This window comes from Oxyura jamaicensis, chromosome 6 (assembly GCF_011077185.1).
Source record: "Oxyura jamaicensis isolate SHBP4307 breed ruddy duck chromosome 6, BPBGC_Ojam_1.0, whole genome shotgun sequence".
Classification (NCBI taxonomy): Eukaryota; Metazoa; Chordata; class Aves; order Anseriformes; family Anatidae; genus Oxyura; species Oxyura jamaicensis.
In genome coordinates this window covers 18411721-18435399 of record NC_048898.1, presented here as the reverse complement: position 1 = coordinate 18435399, position 23679 = coordinate 18411721, and the positions used below count along the sequence as shown (strand labels likewise).

The 23679-nt window shown below is 43.5% G+C and overlaps 2 protein-coding genes across 5 annotated transcripts in view; one reads left to right on the top strand and one right to left on the bottom strand.

Annotated features, from left to right (window-relative positions):
* DRGX (dorsal root ganglia homeobox) overlaps positions 1-18155 on the top strand; it is a 49844-nt gene extending 31689 nt beyond the window's left edge. Inside the window, exon 7 of the mRNA XM_035329879.1 lies at positions 12590-18155. Coding sequence (XP_035185770.1) covers positions 12590-12663 — 74 coding nt within the window. The 3' untranslated portion in view covers positions 12664-18155. The remainder of the gene's footprint in view (positions 1-12589) is intronic.
* On the bottom strand, positions 204-19279 carry C6H10orf71 (chromosome 6 C10orf71 homolog). Of its 4 annotated transcripts, XM_035329872.1 has the most exons (4): positions 18972-19279; positions 12626-12852; positions 8181-8346; positions 204-6394 (listed from the first exon to the last, which is right to left on the bottom strand). In XM_035329872.1, exon 4 carries the CDS (start codon positions 6232-6234, stop codon positions 1579-1581), a length of 4656 nt encoding a protein of 1551 aa, XP_035185763.1. In that variant the 5' UTR covers positions 6235-6394; positions 8181-8346; positions 12626-12852; positions 18972-19279; the 3' UTR covers positions 204-1578. The 4 variants fall into 4 exon arrangements, with proteins under 4 accessions (XP_035185763.1, XP_035185762.1, XP_035185764.1 ...); XM_035329871.1 differs by lacking the exon at positions 12626-12852; XM_035329873.1 differs by lacking the exons at positions 12626-12852; positions 18972-19279 and adding an exon at positions 17295-17435.
* Positions 19280-23679: the final 4400 nt, after the last annotated feature.

Below are 23679 nucleotides of genomic sequence, written 5' to 3'. Positions count from 1 at the left end.
CTCTGCCCTATGCTGGATAGGCATTATGCAATATACAGTGAAAGAAGGTAACAGTACAACAAAAAGGGCCCCATGTCAGTTTAGTAAAATATTTGTGACCAAAATAGAAGAAAAATATTCATAACAGGTGCCATTTCTCTTAATATAACAGCCTGATAAGTGATCCTTATTCCTGAAACATTCCTGATTTTCATTTTTTTAAAATTTCTTTCAAAATGAGCCCTGTCACAGGGGAGACTGCATTTTCTGAATTCCAAGTCAAAATTGTTTAAAAATGTTAATGTCTGCAGACATTAATGTCTGTCCTTTGAACTCCTGTACTTCAATTTTAGTTAGAGAAAACTATGCAAATGAGATGGGAAAAAGGGAAAACAATACTCCAAATTTAGATATTTATAAGCAGGCACATTACATTTTTCACCAAGGTTCTTCTATTATCTATGACGATAAAGAAGATCTTAAGCAAGGATGAGTTATAGTTTGATATAGAGCTTTCAAAGAATAGTGATAATTCAAAGAAACACTTTTCTAGAAATTAGTACTTTGGATGTGTTGTATCCTTTTTTTTTTCTTTTTTTTCTTTTTTTTTTTTTTTTTTTTTCTTTAAATCACAGACTGCATGAGACCAAAATTAGAAACAACATTTTTCAGGTTTTAAAAGTTAGCACTGTATTTCTGTGGGAGCTTAAAACCAAACCAAACCAAAAAGCATTTCAATTATAATAAGCAAAAGTCTTCCCATCCTAACAAAAAATTAAATAATGTTAAGGGATTTCATTCAGCCTTGCACCTTTCCAAAATATTTCAGGCCAAGCATCGAGATAAATTGAAGTTTAAATTTATAAATAACCCCTGACTCTAGAAGAGCATATTTGGAGATTATCAACAAATATAAAGAATTCAGCAGCTTGTTAGTGGATACTGCAAAGGTATATGAGAAGTCCAGAGCAGCTGCAAATGTATTCTGGTTTAAATGTTTCTTTGATATGACTGCGGTATAGTGCATCCAGTATACAATCTTCTTGTCAATAACATCTGGGTAATTGGTGTGTGCAAAACATGACTCTAAGGTTTATTATGGCATATTTGTAGCCATAGGCTTTCCACCTGTCAATACACTTCAAAGGCAGGGAGTGAGGAAAGTTTGTGAGATGCAGAATCTTTCCTAGGTCTCATAGGATGGACAGGATAGGATTTCACAGGTTTTACTTTCTGTCATACATCATGCAACCCATCTGGGCAAAAGGACACTTGCTTTGGCAATCCCAGCTACCATAATGGCAAAGCAGCAGCAGCAGCAAGCAGTGGCTCCATACTGTTGTATTCATTTGTTTAGCTGGCATTGCCCCTTTATCTCACTGATGATTTGGGGCTTACTCAATTTCACACTTCTTAAGAGTGATCATCACCTCGCATCTTTCAACATGGTCAGCTTTTGTTTTCCTTCCCACCCAAACCGCAAAGAGGTTCAGACATATAGTGTTGTACAAACGTAAAATCTGCATGTGCTTGTGTGTGCGTGTGTCTGTCCAAATGGATCTTAAAAACACTAGCTGGCATGTTTTGTTATTTCAGTTTTCAGGATACCCCTTCAGCAACAAAATCATCTAAATCAGTGAGGGACACTAGGTCTGTATTTGGGGTTGGGCTCATGTCCTTTCCTAAGTGAACTTGAGTTTCTTCAGCATCTTGGCCGTAGGAATAAGAGACAGGTTCAATATAGGGCTGGGTATCCACAGCTTCAGTGCCTCCGTAGTTCTGTTGGCCATCTTCAGGTGGTTCTCCTGGCACAGCTGGCGTTAACCATGTAGGTTCAGACAGCTGAGAAGGTGACTTCAGCATTGCTACAGATGAAGCTGGTAAAGGCAACAATCTAGGGTAGGAGGCATAGGGAGAATTCCTAATTCCAGAAGAGGAGGGCGGGTATAAATTCCCTTCCAAGGAAGGGACTGAGACTTGAACATATTTGCCAGTTTCTGGGTCATAAAATGTCTTTAAATTAACTTCAGCTGGTAAATCAATTACATAGTATTGGCCAGAGTCAGGGTCTTGGAGGAGTTTACGCTGGGTTAAAGAAGGTGAAGGGCTTACTGCTGATGCACCACTGAGTCTTCTTATACTGGTTTCTGTAGGAGGAAAAGCTGAGTGAGGGGCAGGATGGAGAGGGGAATATCCCAAGGGTGAGGGAGATACTAGTGCCTGTCCAGAATGAGAAGGGTTTCTCCCTACAGCATCTGTATGCTCTGTCTGATGTTTTTTCTGCTGCTCTTCCATTTTCTTTCTCCTGCTTGCCAGCTTTTTGGCCCGCCGCAGTGCCTTTTCTGTTTTTGGTGGCACAGCAGGAGGCTTGCCTGCTCCTCTCTCCCCAAGTCCCCTGAGCTCCAATCTCTCAGCTTCCCCTGCAGAATCAAGTAGATGTCTCTGCGTTGAATCAAGTATCTCTTCTGCAGACATATCAGCTTGGCTCTTCAGTGTCGTGTGCAGCAAGGCAGGGTTTATAGCATCCTCTGTTTCTCCAAGGCTAGAAATCGTTGGTTTATCTGATGGTAAACTGGCAACAAGAGAGTGCATCGTGCTTCCTGACCTGGGGCTTGTAACAGCAGAGCATTCAAGACTGTCTAACAAAACCGGGCCACCTTCCATGTGTAGGATATCCTCTAAAACTTCATGGGATACAGGAGAATATATATGGTCCTCTGATACAGAGCCAGTCACAGGGGAAATTGTCTCCCTTGTTATTATTTTTTTCGCACAAGAACCACCTTTGCGTTTAGATAAATGATGGTTCTTAAAGTAATTTGTCTTTCTTTCTATGGGATAGCTGGGGTTGTTTTGTGCTTGGTCATTTTCCAGACCCAAATTTGGCTGTGTTAAACTGTGTCTTGCCTTCCTAATCTGGGACTTCCCTTTACTGCTGCAGACGCTTTCCTCATTCATTTTCCCAACTTTGTTTAACAAAGCACATGTCTCTTCATCTTCTTCCATCAGCTTCCCTAACAGAAAGCTCTCTGTATCTTCCAGAAGACTGGGGTCCAGTGTTGCTGAAGTAGACCCAGACTCACTGGCATCTCTCTCTCTGTCAGTTGCTCCTTCCCTCACATTCTGCTGCCCTCTGCGCCTCAATGCCGACCAACCTCGCTCCTGGGCGTGCAACGTGTCTCGGGGCTGCTTGCTGTGTGCTGCTGAGGATGCAAATCTACCTTCCATTTCCTTATAACTGCTGCTCACTGTATCATCCAGGGAAAAGGACCTGAACAGGGGCAACTTGACAGCCCTTATTACCTGAGGTGACCTGAATGTGTTATCTTTGATCATAAACAGACAGGGTTTGGATGAGCTTGAAGATGGTTGTGTTTGTGTCTCCTCAGACCTCGGGGTGGAGGTGTCCTTTATGCTGTCAGAAGCAGTATCGATGCCATTGGCCTCTTCCTTCTTCTCTTGCCTTATTTTTTCTTTCATCAAGCTCCTTTGTTCATTCCCAGTAACCCTACCCTCCCTCCTCTCTGTTGCACCAGTACCAGAGCTGATACAAGCATAATATTGCAGTTCATCTTCCCCAGCTGCTTTCACTCTCTCCTCATGGCTTTTCTTACTGTCTGCACTCATTTCAGCCTTAGTCCGCTGGCTTTCTTGAAGGCTCAACTTCTGTGTCAGGGGATCCAGTGGAACTGGCTCCTCCTGAAATGGCTGCTCTACTGTGGAGACAAAAGATTGCTCCGAAGAGCTAGGGCTTCTTTTGCCTTGTGCTTCATGGCCACTGACTGCCACGTTGCTTTGGATGTCACTGTAAGGCACAACCTCTGCTGGTGAGAGTTGGCTTGGAAGGGTTCTGAAAGCAAAATTTTCATTCTGATGACCAGCCTGTCTCTCAATTTCCTCAGCTCGGAAGCTGGGTTTTTGCACAGGTTGCCCAGCTGTTGTATCTGCAGTGTCTCTACTGTATGGCTTCAGTGCTGGATATGGCAGACTTTTTCTTAAATTGGGTTCTTCCGATTGATGCCTGAACATGGGGCAGTTTTCATTATCCCTTGTGTTTTTAACCAGATCTTTGTGTTTTGAATTATCTTGCTGCAAATTGTCTCCAGTTTGGTGAAATAAAAGGTCCGCTGTTGTCTGGGGTGAACTCAAAGTCAGGTAATTGTCTGTAAAGTGTCCAGTTAAATCAGTTTTATTGTCCTTTTCATGAACACACTCAGACAATACAGAAGTTATATCACTCGACTCGTCTTTCTCTGCAATACTTTTGTTACTTATTTCTTGCAAAGTTGATGATGAGGCATTCACTTTTATATTCTCCTGTGTGTTTTCCTTAGTCTTATTTTTATTCTCCAGGGCCCTTAACATAGGAGAAGGGGTATAAATGCTTTTAACACGCTTACGCACATCCTTCAAGTTGAATAACAGACTTGATGCTTTTGCCTTGTAACTATCCCGAGACCTGTAATCACCAAACCCAGTCACTTCATCATCCCTCTCTGCCACGCTGTCAGTGGGAGGAGGTGTCAGCGGGATCAGCTCACCTTCCATGGGGTCCACCTCCTGCTTTGGTGGTATGATGGGTGTTAAGAGTTCGGTGATGTTGAAAGTGGGACTGGCTGATCCAGGGGAGTTTGCCTGTTTAGCCAGAGGAGTCACGTCCAGATCAGGTTTGGCTCCAGTTGTCTTTTCAGACAATGAGCATGTCTCATCACTGGCTGTGAACTTCTCCTTTGAAGTCTGTCTCCTCTCATATGCCTCTTTTGTAGTCCTTGGTCTTCTCCAGGGTGGACAGATGGTGTCCTGTTGGGGACTGATGTCTTCCTCTTCAGTTAAGGTGGGTGGGTGTCCTCGTGGAGGCGGGACAGGTGCCTGGGACACAGGTGAGGATGAAACGATCCTGGAGGACACAGACTGGGGTGAGACGGAGGCCTGGGACAATGCAAGGGGGGAAAGTTGTGCTGGCAAGGGGGGCAGTGGTACAGGGGGGGCTTCACGGATGGGGGGTGTTGGGGGCTGGTTCTGCTGGGTGGGAGCTGCAAGAGGAAGCGCCTGAGGGACTGGGGGTGGCCGAGGAGGACCGTGGTGCACATGGATCCTAGGTGGGGGTGCAGGAGGAAGAGCAGCAGGAAATCCAGTCCCCGAATGGAGGGGGCCCTGAGGTACAAATACAGCTGGGAGGGGGGTGCTGAATGCAGTTTCTGGTGGTGGTGGGTCCATCTGAAAATCTTTCTCCTGCTTCTTGGAAACAGTGGTCTTGTCAGGTGGCAATTTATGTTCATTTGTGTTGGATCCTTTACTAAATGGTGCTTCTTCAAGGTATGTAAGACCTTCCTTTTCTGCTTGTAGATCAACAAATTCCTGTTTTTCAGTCAATTTTTTATGATGGACTTTCCATGATTCAAAAGCACTATTCTCACTGTGAAGAAAATTGCCTTTTTTTGCTGGCTCATTAACTTTCACATTTTTGTTTTTCAAAGCCTTTTTAGAAGAACGGGAAAAATTTGACTTGGCTATTTTTGACATCTCAATCAGCACAGGATAATAACCATCAGAACCACAATAACTCAGATCTATTTTATTAGGTCTTTTCTGTGGCTCGTGTTTACCAGTGAGGCAGTGGCTATCTTGACTATCCTCAGAAAATTCAGAAAGTTCCTTGTGGATGCTCAAAATAGTTGTGTCATCCCCGCAAGCCATATTGTTTCCATGATTTAATTTACTTTTTTGAAAGCTATTTTTAATGGGCTGCTTAATGGCTATCAGGGAACCTCCTGACCCTTGGTTTGCAGTCTTATCAAATGTCTTAATCAATGAGGACACTTTTGAAACGTGTTTATTGTTCCTTGGACCAGGGACTGGCAAATTCAGCTTTTTCCTTTCTGTGCCAAGGGTATTATTTTTAGCAATCTTTTTCTCCTCTGAAGCATACTTTGGTAACTGCTGGAATGTTGAAGCCCATATTGTATGTTCATTGTTTCTTGCTGTTAGCTTGTTACAGCTTGCTGTTAGCTTGATGGCATGGTTTAATGTCCCTGGATGAAATTTAGCAGAGAACTGGTGGGCAAGGTCAGGTGAAATGGCAAGATTTGGTTCATTGTAAGAGTCTTCAAGTTCTGCCACACACAGACTTCTGAAAGCCCGGTCTGTGAGGCTGCTCACCTCTCGGTCTGCATCATCCAGAAGACTCCCAATACTTGAGGAGTCACTATGTCCTTCTGTATGTTTCTTATTTCCCTGCATTTTCATGGGAGTCATGAATGAATTATCCAAATGATTAATTTCAGGTGTCAAATAGGCAGATGACTGTGTTGGGTAGCTCCAGCCGTTTGCGATTTACAAGCATAAGGGAATTCCTCCAGACAGTGCTGCTGCACACTGATTCATCTTATGGAACAGGTGAAGGAAGCTTTCTCCTCTGCAAAGCCAAAAAATATGAATTATCATTTTAATACAGTAACACTATTAGACAAATAGCATTTTCCAGAAATACCAGTCACTGACTAATTTGCTCCTACATGTGTTCTAAAAAAATTATTTAAACAATAATTATTTCAGTCAACTCAGGTAGCTCACAGTAGATAATTTAGTTACTGGAAAGTGTCATTAAAAATTATTTCACACTAGATTATTTACTTTAGTTCTTAAACAAAGACTTAAGAGCCAAATTTCAAGTACTTTGCCTTGCATGCCTCTAGCCACTAACACTTCCAAGTGCTGTGCAAGTGTTTGGCTAAGGAGGCTGGCCTTTTTTTTTTTTTTTGGCCAGAAAAAAGAAAGAAAGAAAGAAAGAAAGTAAAACAATAATGAAAGAAGAGAAAACCTGTTTCAACAAATGTCACAGTACATCATTGCATACTATATCCTGAGAAATGAACTTCCTTGTGTCAGGCTGGAGCTTTACTGTGACTAGTACCCTGAGCAGAGCCCTTGCTTGAGAAAGCAGAATGGTACTGCAGCTAAAGCATAAAGAATAATAAAAAATAATATACTGTGCATTAGCATGTTCCAAGCAAATATTGCTGAGGTAAAATGCTTTAGCCACCCATACCCAGATATGGTTGGGTTGGTGTTATCGAAACTGAAGAGCCTGCTAATATCAGTTTAGCCAGCAGAAGGCAGGAGTGCCTCGGGGACTCTAGCAGTCCCAGTAAAGGAGCACAGAAAGCATTGGTTTCAGTTCCAGAACTGATGACAGCAAATGGTAACTCATTCCACACAATTATAAAATATCAGAGCCTTCCATTAATCCCTGGATACAATATGAAGGCAGAGCCCACAGCAATATCTATCTCCACATCAGCCTGAAGACAGGGTGGAGGAATCACTGGATGGAATGAATATAAGCAAAATCGACCCTTCAGCTATACTTGAAATGTATATTTTAAAACCCTTTAGAGCTTACTCTCTTTACATACTTATTCTCACACTCAAGAACTTGAGCAGGCTAGTGATTAAACTGCAGTGAGATTCAGTTTAGAAGCATATTCAAGAAACGTGTAAAACCCATTCCCTAAAGAAAGTTGGATCTGTATTTTCATTTCCTAGTGGAATTGCCTCATTAACTTGTGATGATCTGAAACAGCAAAGTTCACGTGTACAGTAGCATCCAGCTTCTATACAGGTGGAGGTTGTCCCCATCTACAGTTTGAATCTACTATAGAACTGAGTAATTAAATCCAGATTTCAGACCCTCCAGCTGTCCAGATCCACGATTCCACTTTGTCATGTCTCCATGAGACTCTTGGAAAGGGCACTTTTTCCCATAATGACTCAGTGCTAGTCCAAGTATGAAAAGTATGAGAAACCAGGCTTACTCAGCTGAGTTTACTCAGACAGTTCTTTCTTCAATTGAAAACACTCCTCACCTTCATTTTCTATTTAAAAAAAAATGGGCAACCTATTTATAAATTTAAATTATCATAGTGAATCTTAATTCTGTCCTCCCAGCCATACAATTCCAATGACTTATGCAGAACTACAGTAGATTTACACCAGAATAAAATGAGCTTAGTAGAGCTTCTCCATTTTACGCTGTACAAAGATTTTTCAAAACTGAGCTTCATTTTCCCCACCCTACATACATTTTTTGTGAATAATACAGCAAGAAATAATAATAATAATAATAAAAGACCAGAGAAAGGCCATCCTGCTCTTGGCTGAGATGTTTAACTCTTATATAAGAGGGAAATAAAGGTGCATACCTGCCATGTAATTTAGATTCTCATCTCTAGAACTTCCTCTCATGCTTGTATTTGGCTTCATCTCTGACCAACTTTAGTGTGGAGGTAAAAACAGTCCGATAATGTAGATTTGACAGAAGTAGTGTACTGGGATGTTTCCAACCTTCAGCATTTTTGATCTTGAGTTCTACAATTCAAAAACAAAGACATTTGTTTGCATGAGCTGAAGATTTTCTCACATGCTCTACTGATTCATTCATTTGTTCATTTACATTTTACAATGATTTCAGGAGTGATTTACAAAATTTCTTACCAAAAGAGACAGGTATCTATCCCACACTGATAATTTGAGGGTTTGGTAGCTTGTGGAGGGCAGGTTCCTAACAAACAACACTCAACCCTCAACACCCTGGTAGCCCCACCAGAGAGCAGCTGCTGAGTGAGCAATGGTTTCCCAGCAGTCTGCCCACTCCAAAGGGTGGGCTATTTCTCCAGGCTAAAAGAAGGGATTGTGACAGATGACTTCTTTCCTGCTGCTCTCTACCTCCCAGCTATGCTACCCTTCCAGAGGGACTGCAGAGGAAAATGTGTGCCTCCACTCCAGCTGCATCTGACTTCCTAGTGCCAACAAGGACAGACAGATGTCCATCTGCTGGGCTGGGAACTGAAGCAGCTGAGACCTGAAAACCGATTGTTTTTACTGCCTCTGTTGTAAAGTAGACCAAAGGTGGACAGCTGGGATGGTGAGGGGCAGTAAACATAGCATCTTTTTGCTTTTGCGCATGAGTCAGAATCAGGAGATGCTGAAGGAAAGTTCAACTATGGCAGACACGCATTGCTGCTGCCTATTTGCTGGGGAGACCCCCAAGGATTTCAGGCTAGCTTGTCTAATACTTGCAAGACAATAGTTATTTCTTATGGGGAGAACTGCCTAGCACTATGGTAGTGCAAATAGGACATAGGAGTAGGTAGAGTAGATTCTCCTGAAGGAAGAGCCTCCTCTGAGGAAACCTCTGTGTCAGTCTGCAGCAGTCAAAACACACTGGCAAAAGGGGCAACAAGGGCTTGCCCACTGGGACAGCCTCCTACACCTTATCTGAGGAAGGAAGGCTGTCTCTGTTAGTCTAAGGACAAGCTTCTACCAACTGGAACTTTACACAGTCTTTTTAAGATTTCTGGAAAAAAAAAAAAAAAAGTATAAGCAAAGAAACAACAAAAAATGCTACATTTGGTTGCAGACAGATGTAAAAGGGCATTCTTGCCTCAGAGATGTGTACTTAGTTATCTCTTTGTCCAGAGATTAAATTACAATTTTACTGCTTCTGTGGTACTCTTAACTGTGCGAAGCCAACACAGCCGTGGGAGCATGTGATTATGTTCTGGCACACTCATCAACGGAGCTGTTGACTGAATTCCAGTGGCACAATGCTTATCGCTATTTATTGGTGGTGATGCCTGAGCTAGGAGGAAGCTTGGCTTTCAGATATCATGGACAGAGGTCTGAAGAGACATCTTGTCCCTTGTAAACTGAGAACATTTGCTGAAAAGTGAGTAGGGTAACAATAAACATGGGGATTGTGATGTAATCTCAGCAATTATTTTCCTAGATGGAGTCACTGTTACAAAAACAACTCAGCGCCACTGATTAAAGTAGAATAGTGACTGTCACTGTCTCTGAAACCCTTGTGAAGATCCTTGTCTTGCCTGGACATAACATTAGCACTTGGGCAGTGTAATGTTTCAAGCTGGAAAAGATGTACCTACACCAAGTGTTCAAGATGCAGATCATTACAAGGACTGAATTGAAATAGCAGGACTGTACTGGTCTAACCATTCCTTATATTTGTATAACATCAGCTTCCGAACTGCTGGGCAAAGAAAGCTGTTTATACCTGGTTTAGTAACCTGGTAAAATTACATTTCTCTACCTATTTGGACAAGCATGGCAGCCTACAAGCAAGGTACAATGTTTGAACTTAGCTTAGGATTCAGCTAGTTCTAAAATTTGGGATATGTGATTTTAGTCTATTTTCAATATAGAAGAAAGCAAATCTGAACATCTGAAACTGCTTGGGAAATGCTGAGAAACATCTCAGGTGTTTGCAATAGGCACTATCCAATACAAGCTACTGAAAAAGCTTGCATGAATGTACAGATTTCAAGGGGCTTAATCAGAAATCAAACTCCCTTCCCTTTTAAAAAGGAGGCTTTTTTCAGGGGCTCTCTTACATGCCTAGCAAGTTGTGATGAGGAGGTTAAGTTACAGAGACTATTCCTGGCCTGGCACAAACTGAATGTCAACTGTTTTCACTAGGCAGGAGCTGGGTGAACCAGCAAAGCTGGCTGCAGCGTGTGACATCAGTGCTGCTGCAATACAGAAACGGATGGTTGGTTCCTCCACCCCCCTTGGGCTGGTATTTGGCTGAAATGTTTTGCCGTGAGACACTGCGGTGGCATTTTGGCAGTGCCTTTGCAAGTTACATAGCAGTCTGAAGTCAGCAGCACTGCATTCCCCTTGAGGATGGGAAGGGAAGGGAGAGAGAGGGAGGAAAGTTTTTTTTTTTTTTTTTTTTTTTTTTTTTTTTTTTTTAATCTTTGCGAGCTGGTTTCTTCATGTGGTGTTCTCTGTATGGCATCCATCCACAAGGAAGCTCAAAACCCAGAGCCCTGCGGTGACTGCTAGCTGCTTGGACTGCCAAGAGTGTGTGGGCTGGTCATACTGCGCTGCATCGGAGCCAAGTGCTCCCTCTGACCTGCCCTAATGCATGGGGGCATCTCCACAAGCACTGCCTCTTCTGAGCAATACTCGGGGCACATGGTCTGGGAGGAAGATCACAACGTCCTCAACAAGGACTGGAGCTGCCTGGCAAGAGAGACAGCGATACTCTATCCACATTTCCCTGAACCATCAGGAAAGGCAGTTTCTGCATTAAGATGGTCATAAGGTGAAAACTGTCAGCTCAAGTCTCCGTTTCCCTCATCCAGCAAGATCACTTGCATTTATGCTTTGTGGTCATAATGGGCAGCCACAGAGAGTTCTCCTGCTCAATGGAAGAAGAACCACTTCACTGAAATAAAAACACCTGCTCCAGCTGATGGTGGATGGAGAATTGGGGCTGTCCAGCTTACAGTGAAGACCCCAAACACTGACAGAAATGACTAGCATAGAACAAGGTGTTCTTCAGGTATTGTGGCAACTGATCATTACACGGGACAGCAAGGTGAGGGAACTGTGTCTTGACCACATCAGTGTAGACTGGGGTCCATTCCCCTTGTGGATTTGGCCCAGCAATTGTGTCTTGAACAGCCTGTCCTGGGCCAGAGAAGAGGAGACACTGTTCTTGACTTTGGGCCAACTTCTGTTCTCAGTTACACTGGTATAAATCTAGAGTCATGTTACTGACGTCAGTAGAATAACTGAGAACAGAATTGGTGACTCAAAATACATTTACTTCCTAAGCCATTGTTCAGGAGGCTACATGAGTAACTGTAGGCACAGTAAAGAGAAACCCAACATCTCTTCAGAGACAAACCTCACTCCCGTGTGGCATTAAGACCAACATGAGAAGGAATGGGATTTGGGACCTACACCACATGGCTAGGCAACCAAACCATGTCCTCTGGACAATGCTGGTTTTCTATATGGCTTCCCTCACCACTGACAATAGCAGTGCACTTGTGACACAGTAATTTTGATCTTTTCTGCAATTATAACTAGATTATCTAGACCTAAGAGTGGTGTGGTAGGCATTGTTCAATCCCAGACTGCACCAGCAGAGATGGATGGCACTCTGAATTGCCACCTTGTGGACAATATTAGCATCTGGAAATGTGTCTGCCTGTATGTTGTTGTACGTCTGCATGTGTGTGACAGGAGGATGCTCTCATTTAGATTGTTTTAGAAATTTCACACAGAATAAGATTCTGAAGAGAAATGTAATTATAAATTTCACAAGTTTTTACAACATTTCTTCATTTCTGATAATTTTATTATTTTACCTTTCTGGCCATGAAAAGTAACATGTACTATATATGTTACTAGTTAAAATAGTCTATTATTACTGCCACTAACTCAGAGAAAGCAGGTGTTATTTCACATTAACTGAAACTACTCATATTAAGTTCTGCATCAAACAATACTCTGATGGTGTTGTAATAGAGAGTGTGATCTTGTTTTGAAGTTTTCCTAAGTAAATATTCCAGATTATCATAAAAAAAACTATTCCAATTATCTTCCTAGAGGAAATATTGTTAAAACGGATATGATTGTGATTTTCTTTGTTTAATCAAAACATATATATATATATAGTCCTTCCCAGTGAGCTCTTTTCAAGCTGGATGGCTTGAATATATGTATAGGAATATATGTATAGGAATATATGTAGCTGATGACCATGTGTTATGTGTCCTGCTCTGTGTCCTGTCCCCAGAGGGAACCTCTTCCAGGCCCCAGCTAGAATGCTTACCTCTTCCGTTCCACAAACCTTCAGCCACTGGGAGATGAAGACCTCATGTGAAGAAAAATTGAAGGAACAGAGACTCCTTGCAACAGCCATGGAGAATCATGGCAAGTCTCTCTACCTTTCCCTTTCTGGTTCAATGGCAAAGACCCAACAGTTATTTCCAGCTGCTCTCCGGACTGCCTTTCCCAATGTCCTCCAAATGCCCCATCCTGCCAAGAGTCCTGTCAAGTCTGGAAGAAGGAGATGTCTCTCAGAAAGGGTTGTGTTTGGACTGAGGCTTTCTTGCCACTCCTGCTCACTTCTTCCATTGCCTGATCCCTACCCTCTGCCTTGGTAGAGTCAGTAACACACAGAAAGGATGGGGGGAAGTCAAAGGCACATAGTACATGACTAACAGAGGCAACAAGCAGGTGCAGCACTTGACAAACAGAACAACTCTGCAAGGATCACAAGGCAAAGGCATGATGCTTCTCCCATGACTTGAAGTTAGCACAGACAAGTGACATTTAAGCAACTGAACCCAAACAGTGCATTTCTTGGCATTAAATGTCTGACTGGAAAAGGCCACTGTCTGTAACTAGGTCAGTCATTATACACTGAGATATTTATACAGCTCCCAGTAATATGGTACATGTACACCTCATGGCTATTTATCTGTACAAATTCTCCTGCTGCAAGCAGGATTTATGTCTCATTTACACATCAGTAGCAAAGACCCTGCCTCAACCAACTGATTTGTCCAAGTTCAATTAAAGCATCTGTGGTTGGCCAGGGAACCTAATATATGTTTTCTGAATCCCACAAGAGGATCTTAACCTTCAGCAGTTAAAGTGAAAAATGTCTTCACACTGCCCTTCGTGGAGTTTGGTACTTTACCGCAAGACTCTGCAAGAGCAGGGAGGAAGCTTTATGCTATAAAACTCTTCAGCTGAGTACAGTGATGTAGTTTGGTATTATATTATATGGCGAAATCCATGAAGATTTGCAGGTGACTGACTTACTGTAAAGCCCTCAGCTTCTCCTCAGGTTCCTGACACCTCTATCTCTTTCTGAGATCACGAAGACTCAAACCTTCCTCACCAGTTTGAAGTGATGACTGACATTGCATTTGTACAGCCCCTCCACAGAGCACTGACAGGATTTTGGCTAATGAGATAGGTATTCACCTCCTTTCATTTAGTCTCAAGTGTGTCTTAGAGGATGAAAGCTTGTTTTTACTTTCTGAGCATAGGAAAGGAGATTTTTCCATATCAGAGGGAGAGTTAGAGTGCTGCAGCACTGCAATGGCTAGAGACAGGAGAGGACAGGGAGGAAGGGAATTAGAAACATGGGCAAGAGAACAAACGCATTGGCCTGGTTATCTTGTGAAGGAGTGTGCTGGACAGTCCCAGCCCTACTCATGAGAAAATTCTAATGATACCAGCAAGTGTGCTAGACACAAGAGGGAACCAGGTGTATTCTCCTCTGTGACCTACACAAAGAAATCTGCAGCTTGCATCCAGCCATGCTGCACTTCTCTCTCTGGGCTGGGGAACCTGAAACCACCCCTCACTTACGCTGGCCCTCCCCTCAGCCCCAGCACAATCATACCATCTGCACTCACAAGTTTACACTTAGACCATTAAGCCTCTTGACAAGGAGAGTCTGACCCACACCCACTCACACAGGATACTCACTCAGGAAATAATTCTTGCAGAAAACAAGTATTATTCTTTTACTGGTGGTCTCACCTACTCCTTTCTTTTATATATTCTGGTTATTTGCAGGGTTTAGACAGGGATTAGGTTACTTTATTTTCTATTTTAAAAAATCAAGCCATTTGTAGGTTCAAAATTGTTTCAAGTTCTAAGTGGTTTTATGACCCACTGAATTCCACAGGATTTAGGCACATGCAATAGCCTGAAATACCTGGCCTATGTTACCAAAGAAACCCTCCAGACATATCAGTCTTGACTTTGGAAAGATGCAGAACTTTCTAAAGATCTTGTGAGATACAGAACTTCACAGACTTTTACAAAATAAATCTTCAAATCCAAAACGGACATCAGGATTTACTGCCTAAATAGTTTCAAGAGTTAATCCAGAACAGTTTCAGGAGTTAATCTAAAACAATATGCAACACATTGTCCCCAGAGTCCAGTGCAACTAGTAGTACCCCAGAGAAACACACATTCTGGAAGACACACCCGAACATACAGCAGGAGATCAGAGGGGACACAACGATGCATTGAGGAGCATGTCAGCATGTGGCAGCCCGTGGCAGGCACAGTGCTTGCCAGCTGCACTCTGAGCCTTGCTACCCATGGCTGGTCTCCCTTGCCGTGCAGCTAAGGCAGTCCATTTGGATGACAGGGTGCAAGTCACTGAATAAACCGTCCATAAGTGGATAGCAAGAATTCATATACCCCGTTTTATTAATCATCACACACCCATGAAGCAAAGGATGATGTTCATATCCTGTGAGCTGCCTAAGGACACTAAAGCTGAACCCAAATTTAATTTTCTTTACTCCAGATTTCCACCAGAATGAATTAATCAGCTCCAGTGAATCTTTGCTAGATTTACAGAAAATTAAGGCATGGCCAGGACTTCATTACTACGATCTGTTACCAATATCCACCATGATGGAAAACGGATCTAGCGAAAGAGATTTTAGGAAAGACCCTGAATGTCCAGGCTGTCTGAGCCCTGTCCTAGTAACATCCCTACAGACAGAATCAGAGCCCAGGAGCTCAGATGGTGAACATCAGGCCAGCAGATAGGGATATGCACCAGAGTAGGGAAGAGAAAGTGGAAGCATTTGTTTTCAAGGTTTTCCAGCTCAGGCTGCAGGAAAAGCGAGATTTCTTACTTACGCCTTGCTGCAGCTTTCAAATGTAGTCAAGAGAGCTCAGCTCTTGAGCAAGACACATGGCAAGCAGGAAAATACATAATTCTAGATAGGCCAGAGTGTATGACTTCAGCACAGAGCCATCCCTATGCTTAACATTTTTGCTGCAATGACAAACTACCTCAACCATTTGTGATGGTATCAGAGCCATTCCAGCTGAAGGACAAAAGCTGTGGCCTGCCTTACCTGTGCCTGCCACCTGGAAACTGGCTATGGGACAGCTATCCACCTAGGGGAAGACTTTGAGAGGGCAGGAGAGAGCCCACCCACCTGTGCCCCAGGTATTATCTCTGAAGGCCACACTATTTTCCTTCTTCTGAGCAGCAAAAGCCAGCCAATGGTCTCCTCCTGAATAAGATGGAAGCTCCTTCCAGTTCCCTCTTCAATGTGAAACAGGGTTTCATTTATTTTTCCTGGGAAATGAAGACTCCCTATTCCTATTCAGGCATTGATTCATTGCTATGGTTTAATGGTGTGTCCCTAAGGTACTCCCTCATTATTTTACAGTTAATGCATATACTAAGATGTTTTTTGTGATTATTCTGTAAATGATATACACAAAAGAGAAAAGAAAAAAAAAAAAGAAAAAAAAGGAAACAACAAGAGTTTGAAGCAGAATCCACCCTTGTTCCCTAAGAATGAGGCCAATGGCTGGCTTAATACAGGGTAGCCCAGGGTAGCCCTCTCACCCCCTCAGCAACCTCAGTGATGTTGTCATCACACCTGACATATACCTCAACAGAGCAGAAGCCGTCAGAAGGGTGCAGAATTGTACAAGTGTCTGCAATGAAGCTGAAAGGCAAACCAAGCCGACGTTAAGGTGCAGCAGCTTATGTCTGACCCACCTAATGGTGACAGAGGCGTATCTGAGACTGAGGACCTGCAGTAGCTGTCAACTGCCAGATACTGCTGACTGCATGGTAAGGTGCACCCAAATGTTAGCCACAAGCACCTCTTTCAGAGACACTCCCCAGACTTGCAGGGATTTTCATCTCTATCCTTTTCAAGTGGAAAGTATGACTTAGGTGGCCTTTGGGTACCTGGCTCTGTCATAGCCCTGTCACAGTTCCCAGAACAGCTTCAGACAGTGTGTGTAAGCAACAGGGAAAGCACCCCTGAAACTATTGCAATGTATGTAGGTGAGAAACTGAAAATAAATATGCATCACTATTTGACCTGCTTGGCTCATAGGAAGGTTGGTCTGACTGTTACTAGATGATTTAGATTAATTATTACTAGCTAATGCCTTCGTGTATATCATTATTCGCAAGCACAGAAGATGGATGATAAGGAAACCCAAGACTATAATTAAATATCTGTTTTCTATGCCTGTCCAAAGAGGATCATTTGGCCAGGGAAAGGGAGACCTTGCTCCTAGAGCAGGGTTGTGCTCATGGATTCAGTACTGCCTCAGTTTCCCTGGGGCTGCCAAGAGACAGGAGTCTTAGCAGCACTCTCTGACCACACATGCTTAAAAGCCATAAAAGCCTGGTAAGCAGCAACATAATCACAAATCAACAAGCTGAATATGTATGTGCACACACATGCATATATGTACCTACTGATATGTATTGGTAGCCACTGACCCACCCAAAATCTTATATGGGCTTTATCAAAGAGGCAGAATGTCGTCTCCAAGGGGAAGCTCCCGTACCAGTGCACACACGCACTTGCGCTACGCTCCCCTTCACAACATATCTGTCAGCTGGCTCAGACACCGCTGGTCCTAAAACGAGACCCTACCTCAAGTGATGCATGCTAGCTCTGAAAGCACTTGCTCACCCACTTGCTTAAGGTGGACAAGGCTGTGTGTGCTCCGGCTCCCTGGCTGCATGCAAGCTAGCACAGCCAAGCCTACAGCTAAAAAAATCATTTGCAGAATTTCCCTCTGCCAGCAACTTTGTGTGTCTGTGTGTGTAAAATCAGCTTGACTAAAGAAATGAAAGACTGATGCAGAGGAGTGGTATTTCTCCCAGCCTGGGTCATAAGGTTTGTTGGCTTTTTTCCTGGTCTTGGAGGGATTTGCATTTTCCTTTGCCTTTTGCACAGCTCTAGTAATGCAAGCACAGACGAGACAAACATTTCAGAGAAGCAGATAGGATTAAGAGGTTACAGAGTGAAATTTCCATGTGCTTTTGCTTTGCGTTGCATGGACACAGTTATACCTGCATGCCTCCACTTGGCTGAGACCTTCAAGTACACAGGTGATTGCCTGTTGCAGTTGTTTTGTTAAGTAACTTGTGAATATGCATGTAATTTAAATACCCTTCCAGTGACATGCACAGGACATAGATTTAGGTGTTTTGGGCCCCCAGACACTACGAATCTTTAATTGGTTAGTATTATCCACAAGTCTTAATCTCTAAGCAATTAACTGAGGGCATTTGCTTTTTACATGGTCAGTTCTGTGCAGAACTGGAGGAAAAGAGCCATGGGCTTTGATTCTGACCAGAAAGCTTATTTCTCCTTATCTCTTCTCACTTCTCCTTCCCTCCTGCTTCTCCCCCAGCAACTGCAGGACACCAGCAAGGGACCCTCTAAACAAGAGCTGTTATAAAGTCAGCTTCAGTCGGCTGCTTTGGCCTGGTGCTAGATAGTTTGTCCCTGTTCAGAGCTAATTGGATTGCCTGTTCACAGACAATTTAAAAAAAAAAAAAAAAGGCATAAAAAAAAAAAGCATAAGTGATTTGGATTTTTAAGCTCTATTTCAATTATTTCTGTCGTTTTGCTGCCGAGTTCTGCAGTAGGCTAACAACACGTAGTTCCTTCGGATGGCAGATTAAGAAGTTCTGCAACAACTGGACTCAGAAAAGCTTATGCCATTTAAGAAATTTTCCAGTGATTAAAATTGGATACAAGTCATAGTCACAGTCATTTATAGTGACCTCTTAGCACTGCCTAGGCATTTGAAGTATTTTACTTTTTCAGGTTTTATAGCGTACTAATTGCTGTGTATAAAATATTTAAACTGTTCTCTTCCTATTTGTACAAAAAAAAAAAAAGCCTTCAAAATCCTACAGAAAATCACTAAAGTTTGTAGGAGTATCTTATCTCTAGTCAGTAATCATCTGGAAAATAAAATCAATGTATATTTGCATAAAGTTGCTTACAGCACAACGTGCGGGACAATTAAATGGAGCTTCATAGCAATTTAGTGGTCTTTTAAAACAAAAATCATCCCCCTTTACCAAACAGTTATGTGTTAGAAACAGTAATCACTGCATACAAATCTATATGTATGCCTCTTTCCTTACACAGACTTTTAGAGGCAATCCTGCATTTTTCAGAGCAGAAGAGAGCTGGACAAAATGAAAGGACTTTCCACCTCTCATCCCTGAAGAAAAATATAAAAATGCTGTTTGATTTTCTTCATCTGATCAGTTACACATTCACACTCTCAGACACCATCATTCATCACCATTTCCAGGTTTTAAAAATGCCCATATGCCTCCCCCTTACCTTTGGTGTTCCAGCTTCCTGATCAGGGGCAGTACAGTGCTGTGCTTTCTTCCTTTAAGTCAAAGCCCAAGCACATTTTAGAGCAGTCTGCTTACTATTAGCACTTCCCATTATTTACATGTTTCAGACTCTTCTTCTGAACATGGTTATCTTAGTAGAAACAGTCACTGAAAAATAAATAAACAAAAAATAAAAATGGAGGAGCTAACCCTTGAGCCCTCACAGACCTGCCCAGCCAGGTGAAGTGAAGTGAGCAAGGAATCCAAAGTTACTAAAATGTATTTAAATAGTTATCAGGCAAGGGGAAGCCAAACGGAGATCATGGTGGGGAAGAGGCAAACATACGTATTGGAATAACCATGCGGTGTCAAGTAACAGACAGATGAAACAAACAGTCATCAGCTATTTTTACATTCAGATTCGCCAGTGGTAATGCTTCAGAGATAACTAATACAGAAAGTAATGGTGTGCAATTGGCTCCTGCTGCTGCCAGTGATTCAAGCTTGAAAGCACCGCATTTTTGTGTCTCCAGGTGGGAGTCAAAATATTCACGAAGGTCACCATTAAAAATACCGTACAAGAAGTATGGACGTGAGTAACACATTACTGTCCTACCACTGCCTTCTCATAAATAGCTCATTTCATCATCAGGGCTGGACAAATGTGTCCAGTGTTCTTAGAGTAAGGACCCCATTCCACCCTCCTTCCAAAGCAAACAACACCAGCAGCCCTCCTGGGAGGCACATGCCAGTGTTGGGTTTCATTTGGCAAACTGCAGTAGGATATTGAATAATAGGGGAAATATGCCGTGAAGCCGGCGAGCTAAACTTTTGTACTGCAGATATAAACAATGGATTGCCCCCCGTGCCCTGCTGAGGGCACAGAGCTCCTTACTGAAGTCGTGGGGCTCTCCGGGGGCTCAGCATCACCCTGGACTTGAGCCACAGCCCGCAGCAAAATGAAAAAACTCCTGTGATTATGGCCCGGCTCCTGCTTCTATGGCAGAACAGGGCTCCGTGTGAGCCCAGTGCTCATTTGCATTTTAAAAAGAGCTGCTAATTACATTCCTACAGCATGGGCAAGGTGACAACTATGCCGAATCCTCTGCCTGAGATTCTCCAGGCTCTGGCAGGTTTGGGATGACCAGCAGCTCCCTGTGACCCAGGAGCAGTGTGAGCCCAGCTGCCCTTGGAGGGGCAATAGCCTGCCTTCCCCACAGCAGCCTTCAGCTTCGATTTCCCCACCTGGGTGAGGTGTATTGCTCCCCATATATCCCGGCAGGAAAATGTTGCAAAGCTCTCTCTCCTGGACTCCTGGTCTACACTTCTGGTGCTCCACTGCTTCCCCTAATTCATCCTAAACCAAGTGCACGCCTCGCCAAACATCAGGGCGCTTCTGTTAAATTCTGGTCCCAAACTGCATGCTCCAACAGCTCCTTATGCCCTGCACCGTGACAGCACTTACACACTGAGATCTGCTGAACGTGTGGATGAGCTGAGCCATCTGAGAGAGCTGCAAAAACATAGGGTTTAGGATGACAACAGGCAGTGGAAAAGCAGTTTTCAGGCACTCACTGACACGAATGTAGGCAAAACCGTCTGTATACGTGTGTCTGTCTCTCCCACACATCTCTGAAGAGGGGTGGAATGTATTTCTGGAATACTTGTGCTAAAAATAAACCCAACCCTGCTGTCTATGAAGAGAGGCAGGTATAGCCCGGGTTTCTGTAAGCCTGTGAACTTGTGAACTGCTTAAAGGCTGAGGCACAACTAAAAAGACCCCTATAGAAGTTGATTGGAGCTGCTTGTGCAGAAGGGTGGCTGGTTGCTTGGAAAAGCCAAAAGAGGCCTCTTGCAGGAAAGCAGCTGGAGCTAGTGCTACCCTGAATGATGAATGTGCTTTTCAGACTCCAGCTTTGAATGGGCTCGAATCTTGGGACAGGCGTTATACTTGTTCAAATATGGCTATAATAAATACATATATTTGCAAATTCAGTGCTCAGATGAGACTCTGGGATCAGATGGCCTGCCGTTAAAATAAAACCACTTCTGGGGAAAATTACTGAATAGCACACAGCAAACACAACCCAGTGGCACATAGATGTTGTTACCCTGCTCCCAGGAAAGTTAGAAAGCAAAAATTCCTGCTGCTTCCTCTCAGTGAGTGTAGAGCAATAACATATCACAATGAACTTTTGTAGACAGCTATTTGGACTGAAATTCTAAATTTATATGAAAAGAATATGCAATTAACACAAATAAGTCAATGGAAAATGAATGTATGTAAGTATAATGAACTCCATCTTTCACACACAGACAGACAGATTTGAAACTTGGTATACTTGGCAAGGCTGAGAGCACAGACATGAAAGCCTGATGCAAGAGCAGCATTTTTCAGGATTTTCTGTGTTGTATACCATCCATTAACACTTTTTCCAGGGAAATAAATGGAGTTCTGCCATGCTCAGAGAGCCAGGTTTTCCCTTTGTTACCTTAGCTGCAAGTCCCAGAGAAACAGTACACAGACCCTGAGGGGTCGAGGGACTGACCACATGCAAAAAGTCCCTGGTACATGGAAACCAGAAGGTGGAACTGATTATAAGCAGAAATGAAAGCATGCCACCCTAGACTAGGAAAATGCAAGCATCAGATTGCTTTGGTTGTAGAAAGTAAATGGTTTCTATTTCTCTTGGCATTGACAAGCAAGGGGCCTACTTAATAACCCACCTGAGCAATGGCACTACATTGAGTTTTCAGTTGTTTACAGCCCTTTCTGCCCAGCAGAGCAATACAAGTTCAGTCCTTACCTCGCAGCCACAGACTGAATGATTTGTTGAGGGCTACCACAGTCAGTGCAATAACTTGGTCTGGGGACACGGGACAGATGAGCAGAGCATGGGCTGGCCAGAGCAACCCCAGGGGCAAATCAGCTGAACACACTTGACAGAAGTGGTGAACCAGGGACTACAACATGTCCCACTGCAGGACAACACCAGCACCTGCTCCACATGTTGACCCCCAGGCTTGCAGGCAGGTATTGCTGTGCTCTGCCTGAACACTTGCAGGGCCTGCATTTCTCCAGGTGTGCTGCTAGTACCTGCATGTCTGCTTTGGATGTGGCCCGGATAAATGCAGCATTGCAGTGCTGAGCAAGGAGTCATGGTGCAAACCAGGCACTGTTCTACCTGTCTCCTTGGGACAGCCCAAGACCCTAGGGTTGATTACCAGCAAGGGGGTTCCACCTCCGTGGATGGGGAAGTGTCTGCCAAATTCTGTCCCATGCCTGCAGCATGTCAGCAGCCTGGACCCAAACCCTTCAATGCTCAAGCTGATCTGAATGCATATGTCCTCTAATGATGGGAATACCGTTTCTGGGGAGGGGGTGCTCAATTTATTCCTCCTCTTCCAACCTCTGAATTTCCTACCTTGATGGAGGAGATGGAATATCTGACTGACGTTGAAGTCTTCAGTTTTGCAGTCTCCTATAGGAGGCATTGGTCTTGGCTGAGCATCTGCACATTTTCTCCTTAACAGGAAAGCACCACTGCTTCCTCCAGCAGCTGGATTTTGTGCAAAAGGACTGGTCAGACCAGCACCCCCCTCCCTGAGGGTCCTGAGGGAAGAAGGTGCCTCACTATAGGTATTTTCTCACCCAGAAAGAAACCAGATTAAAGAAACATTTTCTGCTCAGCACCTCCTGTTAGCCAACACAGGCTGTGCTGCACCTGGTATCATAGGAAATGACAAAAAGATCTCATTGTGGTCCTCTCTGCTGCATCCAGCCTCAATCCACACTGAGGTTCAAACCAACTATCTGTCCTGACAAACCCAGCAGAGCAGGTGGAGGTGAGGACAGAAGCAACCCATCCTGCAGCCTCTTCCCTTGTGGCGATTTCTCCACCTTGCTAGAAGGGCTGTTTATCCTCACTCTGTGCAGAATTTGGGCAATGAGGCAGGTGCTGGACTCATCCACAGCCATTCTTCAGGACTACTCCTCAGTGTTCAAATCTTGCCAGCAGCTGAGGTTTATCAGTCTCAGCTCTGGGGACTTCTAGAGCTCTGACAAGGAGAGAAATTCAGATTTATGAAGTGCTTGGAGCTTTCTCTATCTGCCATTACTGCAGCTTGGAACAGAGCCTGGCAAACTAAAAATTCTCTGCAAAAGGAAGCTCTGGAAGAAATTTCAGCAAAAAGAAGTATTTCCTTGATTTTACTATTCATAATTTTACAATACATTTTTTAATATAATACAGTATCAAAATAACATTTAGCCTACCTCTAAAAGTACTGAGATTTTCCCACAAACAAAAAGCTATGATTTTTCCCTCAAATCAGACTTCTCCTGAAACCAACATAGTTTACATCTCAGCTTTGACTGCATTTGTGATCCCTGGCAGACATTGTTTCCACCACCATCTATCTTTTAAGCTCTACAACTATGACTTTAAACTCAATTTTAGAAAAATCTCTACAGCCTGATCTGCTCTCTCTGCTGCTGCTCTCTCTGCACCCAGCCTCTCTCTCTCTTTCTGCTCTCTCTGCACCCAGCCTCAGCTGACTCAGAGATGGCTCTCCTGGATTCCAGCCCTGAACACCCCACCAAAAGCTCTGTGAGATTCCTGGCTGTGGCTGCAGACTGGGGCTCAGAGGCCCTCTTATGGCTTTCAGGGACAGAATTTGCACTTGAAGGACCCTAACGAAATGAGCCG